The 25398-nt window shown below is 46.7% G+C and overlaps 1 protein-coding gene and 1 pseudogene across 1 annotated transcript; one reads left to right on the forward strand and one right to left on the reverse strand.

The window, feature by feature from the left end:
• Nucleotides 1-1233: 1233 nt before the first annotated feature.
• Nucleotides 1234-25398, reverse strand: PFD3 (prefoldin 3). Its single transcript, XM_086523797.1, has 6 exons — nt 25135-25398; nt 4063-4120; nt 3909-3980; nt 2235-2354; nt 2014-2115; nt 1234-1713 (listed from the first exon to the last, which is right to left on the reverse strand). The coding sequence occupies exons 1-6, from the start codon at nt 25254-25256 to the stop codon at nt 1633-1635; spliced, it is 555 nt and encodes a 184-aa protein (XP_086379923.1). The 5' UTR covers nt 25257-25398; the 3' UTR covers nt 1234-1632.
• Nucleotides 12354-15193, forward strand: LOC147447896 (uncharacterized; annotated as a pseudogene).

Below are 25398 nucleotides of genomic sequence, written 5' to 3' on the forward strand. Positions count from 1 at the left end.
TGCCATTACATCATGCCCAATAACTTGGCAATTATGCCATAATTGGCATACTTAGAATTATTTTGGTATAAAGCCGATGCATAGTTGCACTTTGCTTTTTCCTTTGCATCAGTGTGACCATGTTGAAGGCAAAGTTATCACAAACAATAACTGATAACTATGCGTCATGTGACCACCCCCTAGTAATATTGTTTTTTCTTTCTTCATGAACATGTCTCCACCCTACCTAACAAGTGGTAAAAAGGTTGTATAAGATTAGCATATCTTAATCTCTACTCGTAACTTTCTCTTAAGTATTATATAATTCCTTTCAATAATTCATCCTAGTCTTTCTTGATTGACAATGCATAGAACACGCTCTTGCATTAAACCTTTGAAATACTGATTGAGAAGACATTTTGTGTAAGTAATTGCATTTAATTAGTCTTTTAAATTCTCGTAATAGTATTCCTTGGTTCTGGTACTTGGCTACAGTAAGATCAAAAGCTAGCTACCAACTACATCTGGTTCCACTCTTTGAATGCCTTCACTTGTTGAGAAGTAAGCTTCTCCTCCATCTTAGTGCTCACCTTCAATGTACTCTATTTTTTCCTCTTTCAAGCTAGAGTAGGCAAGCAAACAGGGGCAAAAGGCAAGTTCCCCCTCGGGAGTAAAAAGTCTTTTCATGCCATGTCATTTATTCCATGTCCCCTTGTTAGTCACACCACAAATTGGTTATTCCAAACTTCCAAGCATGGAAGTTGTTCTTATCTAGCTTCTCACTAACAACCGAGCTTTTCATTGATTCCATCATTGTTAGACATATCTACGAAGTTACAAACCAAAAAAAAACAAAAATCTGCACAAAACCTACAACAGAGGTGCAAGTCTCTAAATTTGGCCCATCAAATAGGACTTTAACCAAAATTGCGCACTTTGTTTACAGTAGTCCTAGCATACCGGAGGGCATTGACATTGCTAGTCAAACATAAGACTAATGAACACAGCTTAATGCATACACTTCTTCACACAGATCCATTGCAGTGTGTATAGTGTGCAATTTAGTCCTTTCGTTGTTTAAGTACCACGTCCTACAGCTACTCTGCTAGGCAGGGAGACTAGAATATTTATGAGCAAAATCGCACTTTACTCGTAGTTCATTAATCATCGACAGGAGAGAGACAATTTTTGCTTTAATTAACATCAGGCTACCAACTTCATCAATCCAAAACAGAACACTCCCAAGGAAGAATATTACGCTAATATTGCTTGTACTACCTCTTTGAATTAATAAAAGGCCTCTCATGTATTTCTCTAACAGATCAATACAAAAGGTTTGTAGTGCCCCTTGATACAGTGGAAATAAAAAATTCATGCTGCTCTCCACTGCTTACAATGCAACCTGCTACTCACATTAAGCTTGTTACAAAAAGTGTTTACCAACCAGTCAATTACTTCCTGCAAACTTGCCAATTGCTGCGTGCAAATGCCTAATCACGATGGTACAGAAGGGGACTTCGGGAAGTCAAAATATTTGCGGACCTCCATGATTTCCTGTAAAGACACGACAAGAGGCAGTAACCCAACACAAAAGGGGTTCTTCATTCTGAAAGCACTCTTGAAGGGATTGTTTCATTCTTGTATTGGCTTGAATTATGCTGAGCTTTCTCCACTAGCTTGACGCTTTTTCCGACGTTGATGTACGTCCCAGTTAAATACTCTGGCAATGGTTACCTGTCAGATGCGTAAGGCATTACAAAATAGATCTCCCAGGAAGTGTGCCTTCATCCACTTCAAAAGACACATTTCTTATATATGCATCTTCGTAAATTTAAAAAAGTCTTGAGCATACAAATTATAAGAAAGGCTACAAAACTCACAAAATCAAAAAAGCAAGGCACATTAGAAACAAAACTAGATCAAGGAAGATAAAAAGATAACATTTCTTGTTTATCTTCTCATCTTCCTTGGATTTAGGGATGGAGAGAAGATTCTCCATCTACTATACGGGAGATCTGAACAGGTGGTATGTACCTCTGTGATGGTTACTTGATCCCTCAAAAACTGCAGGTCCTCAAGTATAGCCTGCAAACTGATGTGGGCATTCTCCAGGTTTTTCCTCAGGAGGGCCTCTGCCTGATTATCGGAAAAAAATACACTTTACACATTTACGATGTGAACATGGACAGGAGTAAGCAATTCAAAAAAATTAGGTGAATACATGCTTGGGAACAAATGAATGAAACGTAAGTCACCTCATCACAGCCATACTCCAGCATCACATTGGCTCCCAACCATAAACACACAGACTGTGTCTCTGGAATAAGAGCCTGTGCATAAAGACCTTCAGCAAGTTCAAAATCTAATGTAATTTCCTGTAACCACAGTATGAATTGAAACCCATTAGAACATTTAGCACCTAGAAATCCTAACCCTAAAATCCATCACATCCCCCTCTTTAAATCTAAAAAGTTGTCTTTGATTGCAAGTTATTAAGTGCAAACTGTATACACATCTATATACATTACAAACACACACACATACATTTTGTGTGTGTGTGTGTGTGTGTGTGTGTGGGGGGGGGGGGGACAAAATGCTGTTGTGACAGTGCCCACCATATGCACACATACCAGAAAAGAACCAAAGAGGCCAAATTCAACTGGAGCATCTTGCCGTGTTTCATGGTGGATTTCACGGTGAGATTCACGCTGACGACATGGCATGCAGATGTTACCTCTTTTTTACGCTGGGATATTTTTGGACATGGCTATTGTAAACGCAGATAATGTTAATGTGCTTTTGGTGCACAGTCGTAGATGGCAGATAGTCTAAGTTGTTTTCGGGCTATCCTTTAATAGCCAGTACTTTTAAGTGCTTTTGGGACCAAGTACCCATAAAAGAGAGGACACGGTGCCATTGGCACTAGATCAGACAGTTAATCAATACAATAAACAAATAGTGTCAGGGGCACCTAGTTGAGGAGCCCACACTCGTTGAAGGGAAACTCTGCCTATTCCGTGTTGTCTCAAAACTTAAAGTGTAATTTATTTTTCAGTTCTGTTCAAACCGTAGAGCCTCATCATTACAAACTAACACATGAGATGATTGTTCGCCCAATGAGCTTCCGTTTCTCATTGAGATGAGTAGATACCATGGCTATTGCAATCTGCATAAGAAATATAAAGAAATATAGCCAACGTGGAAACTTATCCACACCACTATTATCATCAATGTAGCAATTTGGATCAAGGTGTCACAGAATAGTGACAAGGCACTCACCATATGGAAAAGAACCCGAGAGCAAAGACCCAAGAGGAGAGATTGTTGACTGTTGATGTGGCATGTTGATGTGGCAGCACATACGCACTGATGATGTGGCACGTTGTATGGACAGCCGTACAGCCTAAGACGTGGACTCGGTATGGGCCATGCTGACACGGTAATTTTTCTACGCAAGCTTTTTGCAGTTTCCCTACATGGGATTCTTGTAAATAGTAGACGCTTATTAATGTTTTTGGGCCCCTGGGGCCTGGGCCTATACATTACAGACACGTACAGTGGATGAACGGCTACACCAACACTGATGTCAATCAAGGTAACCAGCCCCAAAGTGGGAAAATTGGCAAGAGCAAGACCTGCGGAGATGAAGATAAATGGCTACTTGGTTTGCAACCAGCCGCGGTGGCTCCTACGTGAAGCCTCTTCTGGAGCTGCTTTTAAAGGGAAACGCTCCATCTGAATGTGAGCTGCCAATGGCCACCAACGGCATCATGCCCTACTATAGCATTCACTACTATGTGCATACAAATTAAAAGGACAGGAAATCAAGGACCAAGAACTGAAAAGATTGTTCATCAGATGATAAAGAAGCAATGTAGCAGTAACTGGAAACTAACAGAGGGAGTAGAGAAAGTTCAAACAAGACAAACCTCGCCCGTTCCCTGTTTTGATATCAATGATTGCACAATTGCCAGACACTTTTTGATGTCAGGAACCTTGGCCTGCAGCAAAATTTAAGCAATCACGCATTTCACAACCAGGTAAAGTCTAGCGAAGCAAGAATTCCAAAGGCGAAGGGAAAACCTGTAGATCTCTTCTTTGTGCTAAAAGTTTCATCTCTGCAAGCTTGTACTGTTGTAATCTGCAGTAAAATATAAAAACATACCGGAGTGTTGAAGGACAAATAAACAAATTATTGAGTTCTTAAATTCAGTCAAAACAATGCTACATGTTTGCAAAGAAGTATTAGTGACTCCTGAAAACATTGCAAGAGGACAGGGCATGAAAGAGGGAGAAAAGTACAAAAGATAAATTGTTTTGACCTCAACCAATGCCCAAAATGGCCTATGAAACAAAATTAAATATGCAAAAAGTCCATGTTTCTATCTATCCTTCAAAAACATAAACAAAGGTCTGTGTGCTCGCATATATTCCTACAGAGGTTTGTGTGTTAAGTTTCTCTCAAATCACAACAAACTCAGGAAGGTCCGCACAGCCCTGTATCACCTCTCTCCAAGCAAGTGGGACCGCATCCTCAATCTCTACAATTTTGGCATCAATTTCTCTACACATAGACAACTCCTCAGCATAAGTTGTGCATCCACAGAATGATAGTGTGTCCATTGAGCGAGTGATGCAGCAAGTCTCCTGTCCCAATGTCACATGCACATGGCTCTCTGTGCCAGGTGGACTTGCTTCATCGACTTCCAAAGCCAGTTTTCTACCTATCCCTAGATAGGAGTGCCTAGAATCCTAGGAGGATTAGTACCAGCAATTTTGTGAGCCCATTTGCATTTTGTGAGCCCATTTGCAAGACCTGCATGTCTGGACGAGTCCATTAGATTAAGTTTTCCAATTTTGGAACCCTCTTGCATAAATGGTCTATACACGCATTTTGACGGATGTTATTACACTACGGTAGGCACCTGGCATGATGTGCATATAGTTTCAGGTTAGAGGAATCCAACGAGCCATTCCCCACGTCAATCAGATTCCTGGGTGGGCAGATGTGGGACAGCATGATTTATTTTTAGGAATTTGACAGAGGTTTTGCCCTATCTAGACCTTAAGGAGATAATAACCACTGAAACTCACCTGTAAAGGGAACCGATAATCTAGCATTTCCTCATATTGCAGCTATCGCCCAGATCAGCCCTAGCGTTTTGCAAAGGAGCAACCAGCGTTTTCAGCAGCCTTGGCGTTTTGCTCCACGACGGCAGATCAGCCACAGCGATCTCAATTTTCAGCAGACCAGCCTCAGCATTTGCTATTCCCTAGACGCATGGAGTGCTCCCATTGCTGTCCATCATCGGCATCATCAAGATCTGCATTTTCAGCCCTTCCTCTCACATCGCGAACGCAATTCAGCCCCAGATCTACCCCTTGGTGTTACAGGGGTGCTTGAGACACTCAAGGTGGAACCTTCACCAGGAGGCCGAGTCCCCTGAACTTGAGCACGCAGGCTTGGAAGGCTTGCGTTCTGCTAACTTGAGTCCCCTTTGCTGCGGCTCGTGGAGGGTCCGTTCAAATAACGGCTTGCAACTTGAGCATGCAAGATGGGAAGGCTAGCGTTCTGCCAACTTGAGTCCCCTTTGCTACGGCTCCGTGCAGTGAAAGTTGAGTTTGGGTGCGGAAGCATCATTTAGGATCAAGTTGGGCAACGAGGCTATTTGGGCCTCAAACGCATGTCAAAGAGGTCCCTCTAAAACCCTCTCAGGCAGCTTTGGACAATATTGAAAATTTGCCCAAAATGCCTCGATAATTTCTCCTCAATCCACCGTCTTGGCAATTGCGGGTGCATGGTTGGGTATGAAAGGACCCAGCAACGGGAGTTTCAACTTTCCCCCTCCATTTCTCAACGCAAAGGTAAACGGGGAGTCCGCCTCTTACGAGGACTCCAAGGCAACTAGACCCTCGATGAACGGGGCACCCGGCAGCTCGCATGCGAGGCTCTGTGGGGCCATCAGTCGGCACGTCGGCGCGTTTCATCAACGGAATTTGGCGGCTCGCTACTCATGAACCGCTTGTTCAAATTTGACGTTTAGACACTCCACACGGAGGTCTTGACTTCATCTTCGGGATCAGCTATGCACATTCACGAATGCACGCTCGAGGCGCTCGTCGTTAACTCATGAGCAACGGCTATCAATAGATTTTCGGCCCGGGCCTGGTCCGACATGCCCCAGAGCCCGAGGCATTTTCTGCAAATTTTCAATATTGTCCAAAGTTGGCTAAGAAGGTTCCAGAGGGACCTCTTGGACATGCGCTTGCGGAACAAATAGCATCATCGCCCAACTTGATCCTAAATGACCCTTCCGCACTCAAAGTCAGCCTTCACCGTGTGGAACCGCTACGGCTCTCGCGTGCATCAAGCATAGTAACACGGAACGGGCAAAGCAGGGGGTAATCATACCGAAGCGGCGTTCCGGCCGGTTCTGTGCGCCAAAACGGTGTCGGGAACGGAAAAACGTTCCGGATCTGGAACATAACAACGGAACGGGCATCCGGAACGGCCTGGCGGAACGTGCAGCAAAATTGAAAAAGATAGACAGAGAAAGTGAGAGAAGTGGCAGTTTGGGAGAGATTTCAAACCTCTCAAGACTCACACAAGGGGGGGGGGGGGGGGGGGGGGGGGGGGGGGGGGGGACTTTTTTCTTTAAAAGCTATCAATATGGTTCAAGCGGAACGGGCAGCCATCAATATGGCTCAAGTCTCAAGCGCCATCAATATGGCACAACTTACAAGCTTCATTGGGGGGGAAGGTGGGTATCCTTCCCATCCTCTCCTAGATAATCCAAACCCTCAAGCTCTCAAGAGTCAAAAACAAGCCTTCCCATGGCATATTTTAGGTTCATCGTTCTGGCCGCCGTTCCCATTCTGCTGTTCCTGGCCCCCCCGTTTCGGGAACATTCTAGAGGCCCCCGTTCTTGTTCCCCGTTCCCGTTCCGTGTAACTATGGCATCGAGTCAGAAGTAACGACGGGCCCTTTTACTGAACAGACCCTCCACGAACCGCAACAAAGGGGACTCAAGTTGCAGAACCCGAGCCTTCCAAGCCTACACGCTCAAGTTGCGGTGACTTGGCCTCTCGATGAAGGTTCCAACTTGAGTGTCCCAAGTACACCCATAACGTGGCCATCTACAATCCCACATCAAGACGGACCCAAAGGTGTATCAAATCAACCCGGGAGGTGCTTCATCTTGAAGAGTTATCAAGGTGACATTCTCCATTTGAGTCAATAGAGTCCTAAAGCAAATACTATATCGGCAAAAATGTGGGGCCCCTTGGGAGGGTTGGTTGGCACCCCATCGGGTCCTCCGTGAGGCATGCGTACGGTGACTCCTGCTCAATAGGGGCGAATCTGGAGCCTGTGGGAGCAAAGTAGCAAAGGGCAATGTAGACGATCTGTCTCGTGAGAGCTCGAGGCGAATCCACATGTAGCGGGCCTGTGGGTCCCGGGCAACAATCTGTAGTCTGTTGTGAAGCCCCTGTCTAAAGAGTATGGCCACTCCTCCTGAACCGCGAGTGGTGTGCTGGCGCATACATCCCCGATGTAGAGACTCCCACTGGAATCCATGTATCCGTGGTAACCCTCTCTCTGGGCTCTTGTGTGTCTCTCTAAGTAGAATGATGTCTCGACCTCTCATCACCTCCTCAAGTCTCTCTGGGTGTGTCCATAGGTCTCCATTGCAATTCCAAACCGTGACATGAATCTCCTCGTAGGACCCAGAGGCACTACACACTCTAGATGAGGAGGCTACTATGAGAGATACAGCAGACAGAGCTCCAGTCACAGCCTACGGACGACATCTACTTCGACTTGGCTCCCAGCACCGTCTCGTTATTTATAACGGGATGGCCCAGTGGCCCACCTCAGGGGGCCTGACTTGTATGCCACATGGAGTTACAGAGGGAGGGGGGAGTACAGTCGACTATATTCTGGGACCCAGGGAGGCTACACACCTTATCACATCCTTCACCATTCCACCCATACCCATCGGAGCCGACCACACATACCTCTCTTTCTCCATCGCCGGAGATACCATCCCACACAGCTCCACAGCACACACTCCACACACCACCATCCATTTCACACATGAGCTAGCCTCTCTTTACTCGGCCGAGGTCGAGCATGGCCTATGCCTCCTCCACCCATCCACACCACTCTCAGTTCTCACATCACATATCTCTTCCGTTCTCCACACTTCAGCTATTAGCTCTTTTCCACACACCACTCACACAGGACGCACTCCCCCCCCGGGACTATGCCTCAGAACCGCTGGTATGATGATGAGTGCAGAGAGCTATACCGACGCCTCCGTGCACGGCGAGCCTTAGGAGAGATCACAGAGAGAGAGGCCAGACGGCATATGAAGACGCTGACACGCCAAAAGCGGCGAGCATTCGAAGAGGCACAGGAGCTTGAGCTATACCGCCTATTCATGAGCATGGATAGCGCGACGGCATGGCGCACCCTGCGCGAGCCACGTCCGACTACAGCTATTGAGGATCCACAGATATGGCATGATTATGCAGAGCGACTTTATGAGGTGCCAGGGCAGCCTCCTATCCCACAGCCACACGGGCCACGCCTCACGTGCTCCTCCTTCTTTACAACAGAGATGGTAGAGAGGGCCATACGCCGCATGCAGCAAAGACGATCAGCTGACCATACTGGATTACAGAGTGAGCACATCATTTATGCGGCCTCCACTATAGCCCCGTTGATTGCACATGTCTTCAACCGGGCTATAGGGGAGGGCTTCCCAGAGGAGTGGACACAGCACACCATAGTGCCTATCCACAAATCTGGCGACACCCTGGACCCAGGGAACTACAGGACTATCATGATTGGCCACACGACGGCCAAGCTATATGGAGCAGTACTTGAGGCACAGCTCAGCTGCTACGCAGAGACCGAGGGTTTACGAGCTCCAGGCCAGGCAGGTTTCAGACGAGCTTTCTCCACCACTGATCACATCTTCGTTCTGCGCTGCCTCATTGATGGGGCAAAGGCGCGGAAGAAGAGGCTTTACTGCTGCTTTGTGGATTTCCGCAAGGCCTTTGACACAGTCCCACGCGAGAGACTCTTCCAGCGCCTTCACAGCATTGGGGTACCAACAGAGATGATTTGGGCCATATATGCTCTCTACGAGACGGTGACGGGTCGAGTTCGTTGCCCAGGCGGTTTTTCAGAGACCATTGCTAGCACCATTGGTGTTAAGCAAGGATGCCCACTCTCCCCGACACTCTTTGGGCTCTACATCGACGAGATCTCCGACTACATACTGCGAGCAGGGGGAGAGGGGAGCGACTTGGCAGGTACTCCGGTCCACATCATGTTATATGCTGATGATATTGTGTTGATTTCAGAGTCACCCAAGGGCTTGCAACGCCATCTTGAGGCCTTGGACGAATTCAGCACACACAGGGGGTTGACTATGAACCTTGGCAAAACCAAGGTTATGATCTTTCACACATCCAGTGCAGTGAGGAGCGCTGCCACCTTCACAGCAGCAGGAGGACAGGTTGATGTAGTCACCTCCTATGTCTACCTTGGCATCACATTCACCAGCCTACCAGGACCCTTCACTATGAGGCAGGCTGCTGCTGACAGGCTCACCCGAGGATATGCAGCTCTGACCATGCTAGAGCGGAGATGCCACCAGGCACACTTTCAGGAGCCCCGCACGAAGGGGTGGCTTTTCGACACCTTAGTCACCCCGGCCCGGATGTACTCGGCGGCAGTATGGGCACCAGGATTGACAGCTGACCAGTGGACACAGCTTGAGAGGCCACAGGTATGTATGATCTCACGCTTGCTCCGCAGCAAGAAGACAGTGCCACATGACATTATTAGAGCCGAGCTCGCCACACCACCTATGGTTGTAGAGGCACTATTCCAGACAGTCTGCTTCATCCAGAGGATGAGAGAGCTACCTCCTGACAGACTTACTCGTAGAGCATTTGAGGCAGCTATACAGCTATCAGAGAGTGGGCATGAGAGAGCATGGTACTCACAGGTCAGAGCATGGTTTGAGGGACACGGTCTTGACATGGAGAGCCTACCACCATTCCAGTACGACCCCCACTCACCATATGTTCACTTCTCTCGCAGTGAGAGGAACTTGGTATTGAGACAGGATCTGTGGCAGCTATACACTAGGAGAGTCTGGGAGTCACTTGGCTTGGGGACGAGGATGTCAGATTACAGAGACCAGTTTCTCACCATATTGTCTGGGGGGTTCATACAGAGACCACGTTATATGGACACATATATGCCACATAGCTCACGGGTGGCGATTGGTCAGCTGAGAGTGGCTTCACACAGGTTAGAGATTGAGATCGGGAGACATACTGGTGTTCCCAGGGAGGAGCGAGTCTGCAGAGCCTGCACAGAGGAGGTGGAGAGTGAGGAGCACTTTGTATGTAGATGCAAAGCATACACTGAGATCAGAGGCAGGTATGAGGCCTTATTCAGAGGACAGCCCACTCTCCGAAAGATCATGGACTCTCGAGATCAGAGACAGCTCGGACATTTCTTACTAGAGATACAGAGCCATCGGGACACACTACTACAGCCACACACAGCTACACAGACAGAGGGGAGACAGTCGCAGCTCACAGACTTCTTTCAGAGGATTGCCGCCCCTCCCTCACCAGACACTCAGAGGGGAGTGACACTCCCACAGGCGGAGGTGAGCCGAGCTAGACGACGACCACGAGTCACAGGCTACAGGGGCGCGAGCTCCCACCACCGACAGATCGAGGAGATCCGAGCCCGGGAGCGCCGTGCCACTGAGGAGCGAGTAGCTCAGATGAGGGCCGACCCGACAGCTTTCATCCGGGTAGCCTTGGCACCAACCCCGCCCATGTACCACATCTTACATCCCCCCATTAGTACAGGATGGAGCTAGATAGCTTGATGCATTCTCATGATTGTACTACCTTGAGCATATAGACATGCATATACCCCTAGAGATAGAGCTCCATCCCTCCTCAGATACTCCACTACCTACATTCAGTTCAGTTTTGTATCAGTTTTGTTTCATTTGTCTTTCCGATAGACGGATGACATACACACCATGTACATTTGATTTGTCTCATAGGCCGATTTCGGCCTGACATAGACGTTAAAAATCTTTCTTTCTTTTTTTCTCTCTCTCTCTCTCTCTCTCTCTCTCTCTCTCTCTCTCTCTCTCTCTCTCTCTCTCTCTCTCTCTCTCTCTCTCTCTCTCTCTCTCTCAATATATATAGATATAGTGCTTCAAGAGTTCAAAAAGGATGAGATCTAGTTTTGATGTCATGTGCACATGGCTCTGTGTGCCACATGGACATGTTTCATCGACTTCAAGAGCGAATTTTCCGCTTCTTCCTAGATAGGAGTGTTTAGAATCCTAGGAGGATTAGTACCGGCAATTTGGTGAGCCTGTTCGCAAGACCTGCATGTCCAGACGAGTTCATTAGGTTAGGTTTTTCAATTTTGGAACCCTCTTGCATAAATGGTTGTACACGCGTTTTGACAGATGTTATTACACTACGGTGGGCATCTGGCATGACGTGCATGTAGTTCTAGGTTGGAGGAATCCAATGAACCATTCCTCGCGTGTCAGGTGCAGCGGAAGTGTTTAAGGAGTTAGCTCGGATCTAGTACTCCGCAAAAACACAAGGTTACTTTACTTCACTTGAAAAAGAGAGCTGAACTGAAGACAATGAATGAAAGAGACTAAGAGAGAGAAAGAGAGACGACATTGCTTGTTGAGTACCAACCACCCTCAAGGGCCCCCTTGCTTTGTTGCCAGAGCAAGTACTTCATAGAAACAGGGAACGGGGCGACGCGGCTCTTAACTATGGGAACGAGGCGGGGGACGCCCGGACGGGACGCAATTTTGGGACGCAGACGCGTTCATCACACAGGGCGGGGGCGGGACGCGTCCCAGGACGCACGTCCCCAGTGACAAATCCGAATGGGACGCGGGCATCGGGCGCGCGGGCAGCGACGGGAAATTTAAAATTTGAAATTCAAACTTCATGAGGCCGTTTAGGCTCATAGGGCGTTTCACTCTTTTTTTTTTGGGGGGGGGGGGGGGGGGGGGGGGGGGGGGGCGCTTTCTATTTAAGAGCACCCAAGGCTCAAGTGGCTCAACTTCAAGCCTCATACCCAAGCCTCAAGACAACTTCCCAAGCCTTGCAAGTGCCAAGTTGCCCTCCCCCTTGAGTCTCCTTCTCCTCTCTCTCTCTCTCTCTCTCTCTCTCTCTCTCTCTCTCTCTCTCTCTCTCTCTCTCTCTCTCTCTCTCCTCCTCTCCAAGTCAAAACTTTGGAACCTTGAGGCTTGATTCCTTGAAGGCTTGAGCCTTGAAGCCTACCCCTCTTTCCTTCTCTTTGAGCTTTCTCTAGACTCTAATATCTATCATCTATGGCATCTCAAGATGGATCCGAAGCTTCTCTAAGCCCTCTTCCTTCTCTTTCCTCCGGCCCCGCCGCGGCTTCTCAACCCCCTTCCTCCGCCAACTTCACATGGACATGGTGGAATGGGGTGATTGCTCCTAAGTCCGGTGTTGGAGGTGGAAGCAAGCCATGGAAGTGCCGCCGTTGTGGCTACGAACGCAATGGTTCCGTAAGGAAGGTGCGCGCCCACTTCCTTCACAAAAAAGGGCATCAAGTTCAATTTTGCTCGCAAACTGTCTTAGAAGAGAAGAAGCAAAAGCTCATACACCTAGAGAAGACTCTTGAGGATGTCAAAGAGGCCAAGAAGAATTGCACCAAGCATCGCACTGTGAATCCGAGGGAGATGGCCACGGCGGCTTTCATCCGAGCATCGGTATCCCCTTCTTCGGCATCATTTTGTGCATCAGCTGGCACCGACGGCAACCGCCCACCTCCACTCTCTACCAACCCTTCATCATCATCTTTCCCTCATTCTCGTCCACCCAAGCGGCAAGCAACTCTTGGAGAGAGTTGGAAACCGGCCTTGAAAGAGGAGGTAGATGTGGGCGTGGCAAGATTTTTCGACCACGACCATATTGCTTTCAATGCGGCACGGTAAGCTCTATAGACTATAACTTATAAGACTTGAGCTTTGATCTTTAGTTTGTACAATGTATATCACTAATATACACCTTTTTTTTGACAAAAGGTCTCCATATTTTAAAGAAATGGCAAGGAAGATCGGAGAGTTTGGACCCACATATGTTCCTCCCTCTTCGGAGAGCTTGCGCACCACTCTTCTTGATAGGGAGAAGATGATGGTGGAGGCATGTGCATCCACAAGGGCTTTATGGAAGAAGAATGGGGTATCCCTCATTGTGGATGGGTGGAATGATACCCGTCGTCGCTCCATTCATGGCGTGGTGGCATATTCCCGGGGGAAGATGTATTTCATTGACTCCCATGATGCATCGGGGATCGGGAAGAGTGTGCAAGTACTTGCATTGGAGTGGGCGCTTACCATTGAAAAGGTGGGAAAGCATGATGTCATTGCCGTCATCACCGATGGAGAAAATAGCAATCATGCCGCCGGAGCCATCATCGAATCCCTTTATCAAAAAACCACGGTCACATATTGCATGGCTCATTGCCTCAACAATCTTCTCAAAGATATAGGCGCCTTGGAATGGATTCCCCCCGTCATTGAGCATGCATATACAATGGTGACTTTTGTCAATAATCACCAAAAGGTAACCATTAAGTGTTAACCAATCTTGTTTCAAATCAAATATAATATCAGAATGGAAGGCCAATTCTCATTTTGAATGTTGAATTTTCTAAATAGGTGAGGGCTGAATTTTCAAAGAGGTCAAAGCTAGCTCTTCTCAAATACTTGGAGACTCGCTTCGCCTTCAACTTCAATATGCTCCATCGCTTGAGTGTGTGTAGTGGGGCATTGAGGGGACTCTTCATTAGTGATGAGTTCATAGCAATGCCCAAGTCTAAAAGTGTCAATGGAGTGGCATGCTGAGCACGGGCCGACATGCCAGAATGGCGGGAGGAAGTAAAGACAATCTCCAAAATGGTGAAGCCTATCATCCACCTCCTGCGAGTGTTGGATTCAAACCTTGCATCGGCAAGATATATGAGACCATGGACACCATGATTGCCTCTCTTGACTGACCCTGATAGGTGAGTCCCGAGTCACTTTTAAGTTTTCCTTATGCTTTACAAGTTTACTCTCTTGAGTTTGTTTTGAATCTTGATTCAAGCCTTGTGCATGTGTCATATACTATGTATAATGTAGGTACGAGGAGATCCAAGAATTGTGTGTGTCAAGGTGGAATGCTTACCATTCTCCTCTTCATGCAGCGGCTTATGTAGTGGATCCGCAATCCCAACAAGGGAACCAATGGAAGGACAAAGAGGTGATGAATGGTTGGCAAACCATCCTTACGCGCCTTGTGCCCGACCCAAAGGAAAGGACCGAGATTCGGAGACAAATCAATGTCTACAGGAATGGATAGGGAGAAATTTGTCACATGCCCGATGCACAAGCCGCTTGCTTTGAGATGGGGAGTGCTCTTTGGTGGGAGAGTTTGGGGGCGAGATTGGGCGGTTTACAGGATTTGGCTATTCGCATTCGTAGCCAAGCATGCACTACGAGTTGCTTGGAGCAACTTTAGAGTGTGTATGCTCATGTTGCCTCAAAGAAGAGGAATCGTCTTATGTGCAGAGAGCCGATGATCTCATATATGTCTCATCAAATTTGAAGATGCTTTCCAAGTCAGACCAAAGTGATGATTTCGCGGAGTGGGCACTTACAGAGGATGATCCTTTCCCGGAGACGGGGATAGATGCAGAGGGAGAGATTGAGACAACACCCCTTGAGGACGATCTTTTGTTGGAGCAAATGGACTTTGCAGAGCCAGTTGTCATTCAGTTGGCACCATGGGTCAACAAGTAGACCTCTTGAGTCTTGAGTCTTGACTCTTGAGTTCTTCCCTTTCTGAGTCATATTTTGTACTCAATGTCATTTGACATTGTCTGATATATGTTAAACTCTACTTATTCACTCTTCACGTGCACATCATTACTTTTTGCCCTTTTGAGTCTTGACGAGGATGATTGATCACCACACCAACATGCGCGGTGTCGCGCACGCCCTTACCACATGTTATATTTTGGTATTATGTAATATGAGTGTAAAACCCACTTTTTCTTTGCAATCTTGTGCTCTTAGTGTTGTCTAGTATATGTCAAGTATTAAATCTACAAAGATCTAGTGTTTTTTAAAGCACATCCCTGTCGCATCCCATGTCCCCTGTTTTGCCACGTCCCTATCCTCAAGACCCGTCACGTCCCCAAGACCCGTCCCTGTCCCCTGTGACTATGAAGTACTTGCTTTATTACTTGCACAAAATGTTGATACAATGATGCTAAGTGATGAGATGCTAAGATGCTGATGGGTACTTGATGCGACTGATGCTGGGTACTGCTGAGGTGCTAATGGTTACTGCGGTAGGTGCTGAGGGGTACTGCTATGGATGCTTGATACTTGGTACTTGGTATTGCGGGGTACTTTGGGTACTGAAGGTACTTGGGTGCTAAGGACACGAAGGTCATGATGATCCGGACGTTGAGCTAGGCAAGAGTCACCCCAAAACGCAAGAGATGCTGGGGTACTGCGACGACGATGAGGGGTACTTGTGCTGCGGTGCTGCTGAGGTACTAATGGGTGTTGTTGGAGATGCTTTGCGACGACGACGACGCTCGACCTGCTGGCTGACCTGAAAACGCTATTGATCCACAAGGCCAATCGTTGATTTCAGGGTGCTTAGGGCTAAAAAACGTTGGTGGGAGAGGCTACGAGAAAACGCGAAGGCTGGCTGGAAACGCTCATGGCTGTTGGGTACTGCTAAGAAGAGGGTGCTGCAGATACTACTTCGTCTTCTGTCTTCTCTAGCGCCCAAAGGGCTTCTTTTATAGGTCTTTTAGCCATTTGCCCTACCTACTTTTCATAAATGTCATGTGAAAGTCACTTATTAATAAATGACTTAAGTGATTGTTCATATGCCTATATGCTTAAGTGACTTACTGTGCAAGTGAGGGTATGCAACTATGACCTCCCTGGGCATGCACGTCCTACTAGAGACTCACAAAGTGCCAAGCTAGGTCCTATGCTAACTAAGATTGACGCTAGACTGTAGCAAAAGCTTGTCCACGTAGCCCAAGTAAACTGCACAAGTGACATCCCCTCCTCTTAAAGGTGAGGCACAATTGCTGAACTTCTACCTGTGGATGCTTTCTGGACTTCTGATGTTGATTGCTTCTGATGCTTGTGGATGCATAAGCCGATGAAAACTCCTCCAAATTGGTGGATATTGTGGATGTAGGTACTGTTGCGATGTAAACACTGACCAACCGAGTTACTAGGTAGCCTTGCTACTCTCGCAGAATACCAGCCTTGGTGTTGACTCTGCCTTGCAAGCAAGTACGACCACTCGAAAAGTCCTGTCGTGAAAACATTGCGGGTGAAGATGAAAGGTAAGGGTGCTTGGAGGTATTCCAATGGTTCCATGTCGACGGAAGTGGATGCACGCTACATGTGAATGTGAATGCAAAAGAGGGTTAAGGATCCTTGCACCAACTCCTTTCATATCCGCATAGGAGGCAAGTAGATCTTGGTACTCAAGATCTAAGTTTTCGTGGATCCGTTGTCGATCTTTGTTCAAAGACATAGTGATGACGCCGGGAGCGCGCCCGATGCACGATGGACCACGTGTGGGAGTGACTAATAAGTCCGAGATAGGGACATGAAGATTTTTTGAGAAATAAAAATGAGAGAGGTTCTTTGGGTGCTTGGTTCTGCTTGGGTTCTTGGTGGTTCTTCCCTTCAGTTCGCGAAGCTGAAGCACGCATAGAGCTCTGATATCAATGTCAGGTGCGGCGGAAGTGTTTACAGATTTAGCTCGGATCTAGTACTCCGCACAAACACAATGTCACGTGCACATCTAACCCTATGTGACAAGTTGTTTCTACTTCTAGGGTTTAGGAAGCCTAGGAAGAATTATGGCAACCTTGTCAACCTGTGCACAAGTCCTGCATGTTCAGGCACTTAGAGTAGTTGCATACCCTTTGATTCCACAACCCAGGATCAGCATGAACACTTGACCGCATGAACACCCAATTGACAGATTACATGTGAACCACCTCTTATAAGCCACTTAAATTATTAAGTGAATTTATGCATTTTTATTATGAGATCGTGGGCTATTGGGAAGATTGCTCGACCTAGCATCTGGCACATATAAAAGGACAGCCTTCGCGCTTAAAAGCCGCCGAAGAAGCAGAGAGCACAAGGAGGGCAGGCACCCGCAAATCGGCAGGCACGCTAAGGCCTCTCCAACGTTTTCTCAAGACCAATCCCCTAGCGTTTTTGCATCAGCACACCAGCGTTTTCAGTTTTCAACCCTTAGCCTCGCAAGACCACAACTCCTCGTTGCAGATCCTCGTCGCATCGACCAACCAATAGTAGGTCAGCTTGGCGTTTTCAGTTTTCAGTCAAGACAGCCAACGTTTTGCAATTCCAGCCTAGATCAGCCAGTGTTTTGCATTCTCAGCCCTAGCACACTCCTGCGGTTGCAAATCAGTGCCGCAATACCGCCACGATAACAGATTTCCAGCAAGACATCTAGCATTTTCAGATTTCAGCATTGACCTTGTCATCGTCGTCGACACCATCGTGTAGACAACGTCGTCATCGTCGTCGTCGACATCACCATTGTCGCCGTCAAGTACCACTGCATCTAGAAGCATTGTACCAAACTTTGTGAAATCTCAAGCAAATACCTGTCTAGCAATAGAGAGGGGGGCCCTTGGAGGGGGGTTTGGGACCCCATCTCTCTCTCTCTCTCTCTCTCTCTCTCTCTCTCTCCTTCCCATCAGTAAAAGGAACCATGAGCACCTACTAATCACTCATCCTAAGCCACACACCATCATTCACTTCTACTGCACATTACACAAAAGGTTACTTTACTTCACTTGAAAAAGAGAATTGAACTAAAAACAATGAATGAGAGAGACTGAGAGAGAGAAAGAGAGACGACACCGCTTGTCGTCCAACCACATTCAAGGGCCCCTTGCTTTGTTGCCAGAGCAAGTACTTGCTTTATTACTTGCACAAAATGCTAATACAATGATGCTAAATGATGAGATGTTGAGATGCTAATGGGTATTTGATGCGACTGATATTGGGTATTGTTGAGGTGTTGATGGTTACTACGGTAGGTGCTGAGGGGTACTGTTGTGGATGCTTGGTACTTGGTACTGCAGGGTATTTTGGCCCTTGGGTAATGAAGGTACTTGGGTGCTAAGGACACGGAGATCTTGATGATCCCTACGCTAAGCTAGGCAAGAGCCACGCCAACACACAAGGGATGTTGGGGTATTGCAACGACGACGATGAGGGGTCTTGTGCTTCGGTGTTGCTTAGGTACTAATGGGTACTGCTAGAGATGCTTACTACTGCGACGACGACGACGACGAGGCTGTGGGCTGATCTACTATCGTTGGGCGATGGCTAAAAAACTGAAAACGCTCGTCCTACAGTCCTACTGGCTGACCTGAAAACGTTGCTAATCCGCAAGGCCGATTGCTGGTTTCAGGGTGCTTAGGGCTGAAAAACGTTGGTGGGAGAGGCAGCAGGAAAATGCAAAGGCTGGCTGAAAACGCTGATGGCTACTGGGTTCTGCTAAGAAGAGGGTGTTGCAGATACTACTTCGTCTTCTGCCTCTTCTGCCTTCTCTAGCACCCAAAGGGCTTCGTTTATAGGTCTTTTAGCCATTTGCCCTACCTACTTTTAATAAATGTCATGTCAAAGTTACTTATTAATAAATGACCTAAGTGACTGTTCATATGTCTATATGCTTAAGATACTTAACTGTGCAAAGTGAGGGTATGCAACTATGGCTTGCTTGGGCATGCACATCCTCTAGAGGCTCACAAAGTGGCAAGCTAGGTCCTATGCTAACAATGACTGACGCTAGACTGTAGCAGAAGCTTATCCACGAGCGCAAGTGAAGTGCGCATGTGACATCGCATCGATCGGATTCCCAAGTGGGCAGATGTGCAACAGTTTCACCCAAAACTAACCGCCCTGGCCAAACTTATTAATAAATCATTTTTATGATTTATTTGTTGGGTCTGGTGGACAGTTTGCCCTAAAGAAAGTTTATAACTCAATTTTCAGCCTATAGAGGAGACCATCCAGATAGCGTTTTCAATCAGATGTAGAAAGCGCTAGCACAAGGAGTAGATCCACCCAACGTTTTGCTCAAGATCAGCCTAGCGTTTTCCGCCCTCCAGACTAGCTAGCGTTCATGGACAGCATCAACCAGTGTTTTTGGTTTTCAGCCCAACGCTGCAATTCCCAGCACAGAAGCTAGTGTTTTCAGATTTCAGCCCATCTCCCTCGCCAGAAAGTGGCTCGGATCTGGCTTCGCGTGTTTCCTCGTTGTGATCCGATACTTTGGCAGCCCATCGAGCCTCCCCTTGGCCATTCCCTCGCCAGCATCGTGTGCTCCATTGTGGTCCATCATCGCCGTCATCGAGTTCTGCGTTTTCAGCCCTGCTCTATGCTCACAGATCTACGTTTTTGCAACCAGCTTTAAGCCCTTCATTCCTCTCACATCAGGAGCGCAATTCAGCCCCAAATCTTGGCCATCCGCAATCCCACATCGAGAAGGATCCAAAAGTGCATCAAATCAGCCCCGGAAGTGCCTCGTGTAACAGACTTGGACACTCCAAGTCGAGAATCTACCGCGATACCACAAATAATCACTTCAAAACGATTCACAGTTCACAAATGATTCGACACTGGCCCGGCGGAGTTCCGTGCCTAGAGATATTGGCCCCAAAAACTGGCGCCCCTTTCGGTATTTCTTTTTGTATTAATATGTGTTCAAAGTACAAGAGTGTAGGCAGGCGCTCACTCTCAGACTCTGCGTCCAGATGCTCTGAGTTGTGAGGCCCTACCCACATATGTAAAGATTACAAGGGATGCCAAAAGCAGAGCCCCAAAAGCTGAAAATCAAAAGCTCTTCAAAAAATAAAGCAAGGCTATTTCTCTCTCACAAGCCCTCTTTCTTAAATAAAGTAGAGCTTTTAGCTAGCTCTCTCTCTCTCTCTCTCTCTCTCTCTCTCTCTCTCTCTCTCTCTCTCTCTCTCTCTCTCGTCAATTGCGTAGCCAAAAAGCTGGGCCAGAATTTGCATAGGAAAAAGCAGCCCAATTGCGCAGCCAAAACAGCCCACGCTTTTCTGCTTTTTACAGTACTTTGCTGCCATGTCAGCATTCCGTGAATGGCGCCGCAATTTCCGGACAAGTCCGTACAGGCCCGCCACGTCACTGCAAGCATTTCCGAGAGTCCCCATCGGAGAGGGTGTATGAGTGTATCGGGCAGCCAGCAACCACATCACCAGTTTGTGACATACCCCCCACTTGAAAGCATTGTAATCGCCCTCGATTATGCCTGCAAAACAGACAGAAGCCATAGACTGCCTTAGCAGACACTGACTCTTAGTCCCGACGCACTAGGAACACACATCTAGCACATGTACCAATCGACAGTCACATCACACGACATCACAGGACATCACATGACAAATCACATTCAACATTCATTCGGATCTCAGACCATGATTTATCGGCAATGCAATTAGCAACCGCATCTAGATCCACTCAAGACCTCATAGATTCCCAATTGACTAATCCCTATTGCAACCATGTCTACCGAGATCATTCAGACCAAAATGCTGCAGTCATTTCGTCTATTAGTTCCTGCACTTAAACAAGTCAAGAACAAATCAGTTTCATATAATCCGGAATTCCATTTCATAAAGTCATACAGCAGAATACTGTCACCTCTCAGTATCCCTGAAGCTCAAAGAGACATCAGTGACTCTAGTATTCAAAAAAAAATCGAGGCATCTGTTGACAAAGGAGCGGAGTAACTCCCCTCTTATGCAACCCACTGCACCAGATCTCCGGCAAAGTTGAATTCGGGGTTCCATTTGGAGTAGACTATGCTAAACCAAAAGCTTCAAGGTAAAGTTTCACAATCTCGGGAGTATCTGCTAGGTCCTCCTCCTGCATCCACTTCGCATCCAATGCAGGATAGTTCTTGAATTTAACCAAGAACCGCCTTCTCACTTTACCCTTATTCTTTCTGTCCTTATGTGCCAAAATCTGTTCAGGAACAAGGATCTCCTCGTTTTCTTCCACTTCGGGTTGCTCATCAAGCTCCCAATCTTCGGGCACATCACCTTTAAAAGGTTTCAAGAGACTCACATGAAATGCATTGTGAATCCTCTAAGTGTCAGGCAGTTTCAGTCGGAAGGAGACATCATTGATCTTTTCGGAGATCTGGAAAGGTCCGTAGTATCGCATACTAAGCTTTGGAAAAAGCCTCTCCTTTCCCTTCTTTCTCAAGCGTGCCTTCTTAAAACGTAAGAGCACCCAATCATCCTCCTTCAATTTCAAATCGCGACAATGGCTATCTGTTGCCTTTGTCCGTCTTTCCTTAGATTTCTACAAAGCCTCGCGGACCTTGGCACAAGCCGTGTCCAAGCCGCGCGTGTACTCATCGGCTTTAAAAATCTTATCTTTCGTGCTTAGGAAGGGTGGAACCTTCGCAGCACCTTCAATAATCTTAAATGGCGTCTTCCCCGTCGAAGAGTGTACCGTGTTGTTGTAGGCAAATTCCACCAAAGGTAGATACTTTTCCCATTGAGTCTGCTGATCTGAGATGTAAGACTCAATAAATCTAAAACCATTGAATTAGCAATCTCAGATTGTCCGTCAGTCTGCAGGTGGAAAGATGACGAGAACTGCAACCGCGTGCCAATGTTCTCCCAAATTGCCTTCCAAAACAAACTCGTGAATCTGGGGTCCTTGTCGGAGACAATCGTCTTGGGCATGCCATGTAATCTGAAAATCTGGGCCACAAACAGTCTCGCTAAATGATCCGGCTTGACTGTTTTCTTCACTCGAATGAAACGAGCTTGCTTGCTAAATCTGTCAATAACAGTCCACATACCATCGTGACTACTCTGTGTTCTCGGGACATCAAAAATAAAATCCATTGCAATATTTTCTATGGGTAAAGGCTGTAACAATCCCTGTGCTTTATGCCTGTCAAAACTTGACCTTCTGGCATACCAAGCAACTGCGCACAAACTCGTCCACATCCTTCTTAAGTCTCGGCCAAAAGAAGTATTTCTCTACCCCTTTCAAGGTGGTAGCAATGCCGCCGTGACCCATAAAAGGTGGATAGTGGCATTCGGTCATAACCTTTTCCCTCAACGGCTGTGTAACGCACAACATGGTTTTCCTCATCAAGTAGCCATCCCGAATGGAATATCCCGCTATTGTTTCCCCATCCCGTATCCGTATAAAAATGTCTACAAAATCTGTATCCGTGGCATACTGATCAACCATATCCTCGAAGCTCCTATTGGTGTATCACGGAAATAGCAAGAATCAACGACTTCCGAGACAAAGCATCTGCCACCAAATTCTTTTGTCCCTGAACATGGACAATCTGGAAGTGAAACTGTGACGAGATGTTCGCCCACCGCATCTGCTTTTCCGATAGCTGCTTCTGTGACAAGTAGCGTAAACTCTGATGGTCTGTAAAGACAATAAAATCCGCTCCGAGTAGGTAATGCCGCCACTGAGTAAGAGCATGGATAACCGCCAAAAATCTGTGTTGTCAATTCTGGCCTTGAGAACAATCGGCTCTTGTAAGCAATGACATGGCCTTCTTGCATTAAGACCGCACCCAGACTACAACCACAAGCATCACAATATACTTCAAATGACTTCTGCAAGTCCGACAAAGTCAAAACTAGTCCCGTAGTCAATTTCTCTTTCAATGTCTAAAAGACAGTCACCTATGTAGGTCCCCACAAGAAAGGGACTCCTTTCTGTGTCAAAACATGCAAAGGGAAAGCAACCTCTGCAAACTTTCTAATGAAGCTTGTAGTACGAACATAATCCCAAGAAGCTTTTAACTTCATGGACATTCTTCAAACCGGGCCAATCACGAATAGTCTCTATCTTGGCCGGATCCATCTGCACTCCTGCTGCTGACACAATGTGTCCCAAAAAGTGTATCTCTGGTAGGAAAAAATCACTTTTCTTCGTATTAATCACTAACTTGTGATCTCGTAATGCTTGAAAAACTTGAAGCACATGGTCTCTATGTTCTGCCTCATCCTTGGAGAAAACAATGATGTCGTCAAAGAAAGTGCCAACAAATAGTCTGTACTCTCGAAAAATCATGTCCATCATCCCGTTAAATGTCGCAGGAGCATTGATTAAGCCAAAAGGCATCACCAAAAACTCAAATAACCCAAAAGTCGTCCGAAAGACTGTCTTGTAGACGTCTCTCGGCGTGATTCGGATCTGATGATATCCACTTTTCAAGTCGATCCTGCTGAAGCACGAGGATCCCTGAAGTAAGGGCGGGAGTGGCTAATAAGTTCGGGGTCGGAGCACGAAGCTAAAATTTCCAATGAGCTTTGGAAGTGCGAACTTGCTCTATCTGCTCTTTGGTAGGACCGGTATGCTTCAAAAAAGCACACGCCTGATGCTCTGATACCACTGTCACAAGGCAGGCACCACGTGTAAATAGAAAAGAACAGACTGAATAGACTTTTAGCACTTTAATAACAACTAAACTAAAAGAGAGAGACGACACGCGACACGGAGGCGGAATTCCACCCCAGAGAGTATTGGCCCCAAACCTTAACGCCCCTTTCGGTATTTCTTTATATTGAATCAACACAGTACAAGCTGGTACTCCAGACTCTGCACCTACTCCAGGAAGCATGCCAGAGAATGAGCCCTAACCTCATATTTAAAGGCCATAGGCCCCAAAAGCAGTTTACAGTAAAAAGCCTTCAAACTCAAAAGCATCTAATCCAAAAGCAAAGCCAAAAAGCTGTCAGCGTAAATTGCGGAATTCCGTACAACAGTCAGCACAAAACGCGGAAATCCGTACAACCTACCACGTCATCATGTCAGTGCAATTTCCGGAATTTGATCGTACGGTTGCCGTGTCATCAATATTGGCGCAAGTCTTTCTTTGTGCGTATATGGGTCGTCCTTTGTTTTAAGGGTGAACTCAACTCTATCGAGAAATTTCCTCAACTAAACTGACTCACCACTTGTCACACCGGCATCTATAGAAGGTACAATTGCTAACTGCTCCAAGAGATAGCATCAAAATTGAGAGTAATGGCATAAATTGTGGGTTTTAGGATGATTTTCCAACTCACAAATACTCCATCCTTCAAGAAAGAGTCAAAAAGCTGCAGCTCCATCAAATACTACAGGCAAGAATCTCCAAGCCGCTACAGAGATATCAAATGTCCAATGACAAGGATCCAAAGAGAGATGCTAATGTGTCATGAGTGAACCAACAACATCTGAAGGATCTCCATCGGAGCTAAGAGTGACAACCACTATTGATCTTCCTTTGTCTTGAACACCTCCCAAGAAAATATCACCGCACTCTTAGAGTCAATTGGGAATATACATCCAGCAAAAAAGTTCACACATCAATACTGTGACTGCAGGTGATACAGCCAGACCAAGAGAACCTGCTCCCAAACTATGCAAGAGAAGAACGAGGGGCTCTAGAAGGCCGTTAGATAGACTGTACACAAACAAACAATTCTGCATTGCAAAACAACTAGCACAATCACAGATAATGCGATAATGGGTCGTTATTGAGGCTAGAAACAAAGCAAGATACACAACGCTAATCAACATTTGCCCCACTCCAGATGAATGACCATTACACCTTTTCATGGCATATCTATTTAACGCCGACCTTGGCATGATGCGCCAGCAGACGATATCATTGAAGTATTTTTATTCCAAAACAGTCTTTTGTCCAGATTAACTTGTGGGGACAAGACAAAAACTTGAACTTTATACTTATTCGACAGTCATGATCATTCAATAGTTTTGGACTCGCAGGGTCATTGCATTGTTGTCTGTATCTTCTTGATGTGTAAAAGTCAGGGGCAAAATTTATGTGCAACATTGACGTAGGAATCTATGAAAATGGGGATCTGCAGCTTCAAGAGCTGAAGAGTGAAGCTTCAGGGATATCAGAATGTCATGAACCCAATGACTAAAGAACATGGGAAAAAAATACCTTTCTTGGAGGGTTGTGAGGGCCACGTTTGTCTCGAGTCCCGATTGAGAGAGGTACGTCTGCACGTCGTGTACAAAAGGAGCTGCTGGGATGCCCCTTCGCTCAGACGGGGAAGTTGCCATAGCTTAGAGAGAGAGAGAGAGAGAGAGAGAGAATTTGATGACGGGTCGGACAAGATTCGAACACTAGCCTAGAGCTTGTTCAGCCCGCCAGGAACAGCACTCGGAGCTTTTAAGCCTTCCTAATTAACCCGCAGGCAGAAAA

Source organism: Adiantum capillus-veneris, chromosome 11 (genome assembly GCF_014529385.1).
Source record: "Adiantum capillus-veneris isolate H3 chromosome 11, ASM1452938v2, whole genome shotgun sequence".
In the NCBI taxonomy this organism is placed as follows: Eukaryota; Viridiplantae; Streptophyta; class Polypodiopsida; order Polypodiales; family Pteridaceae; genus Adiantum; species Adiantum capillus-veneris.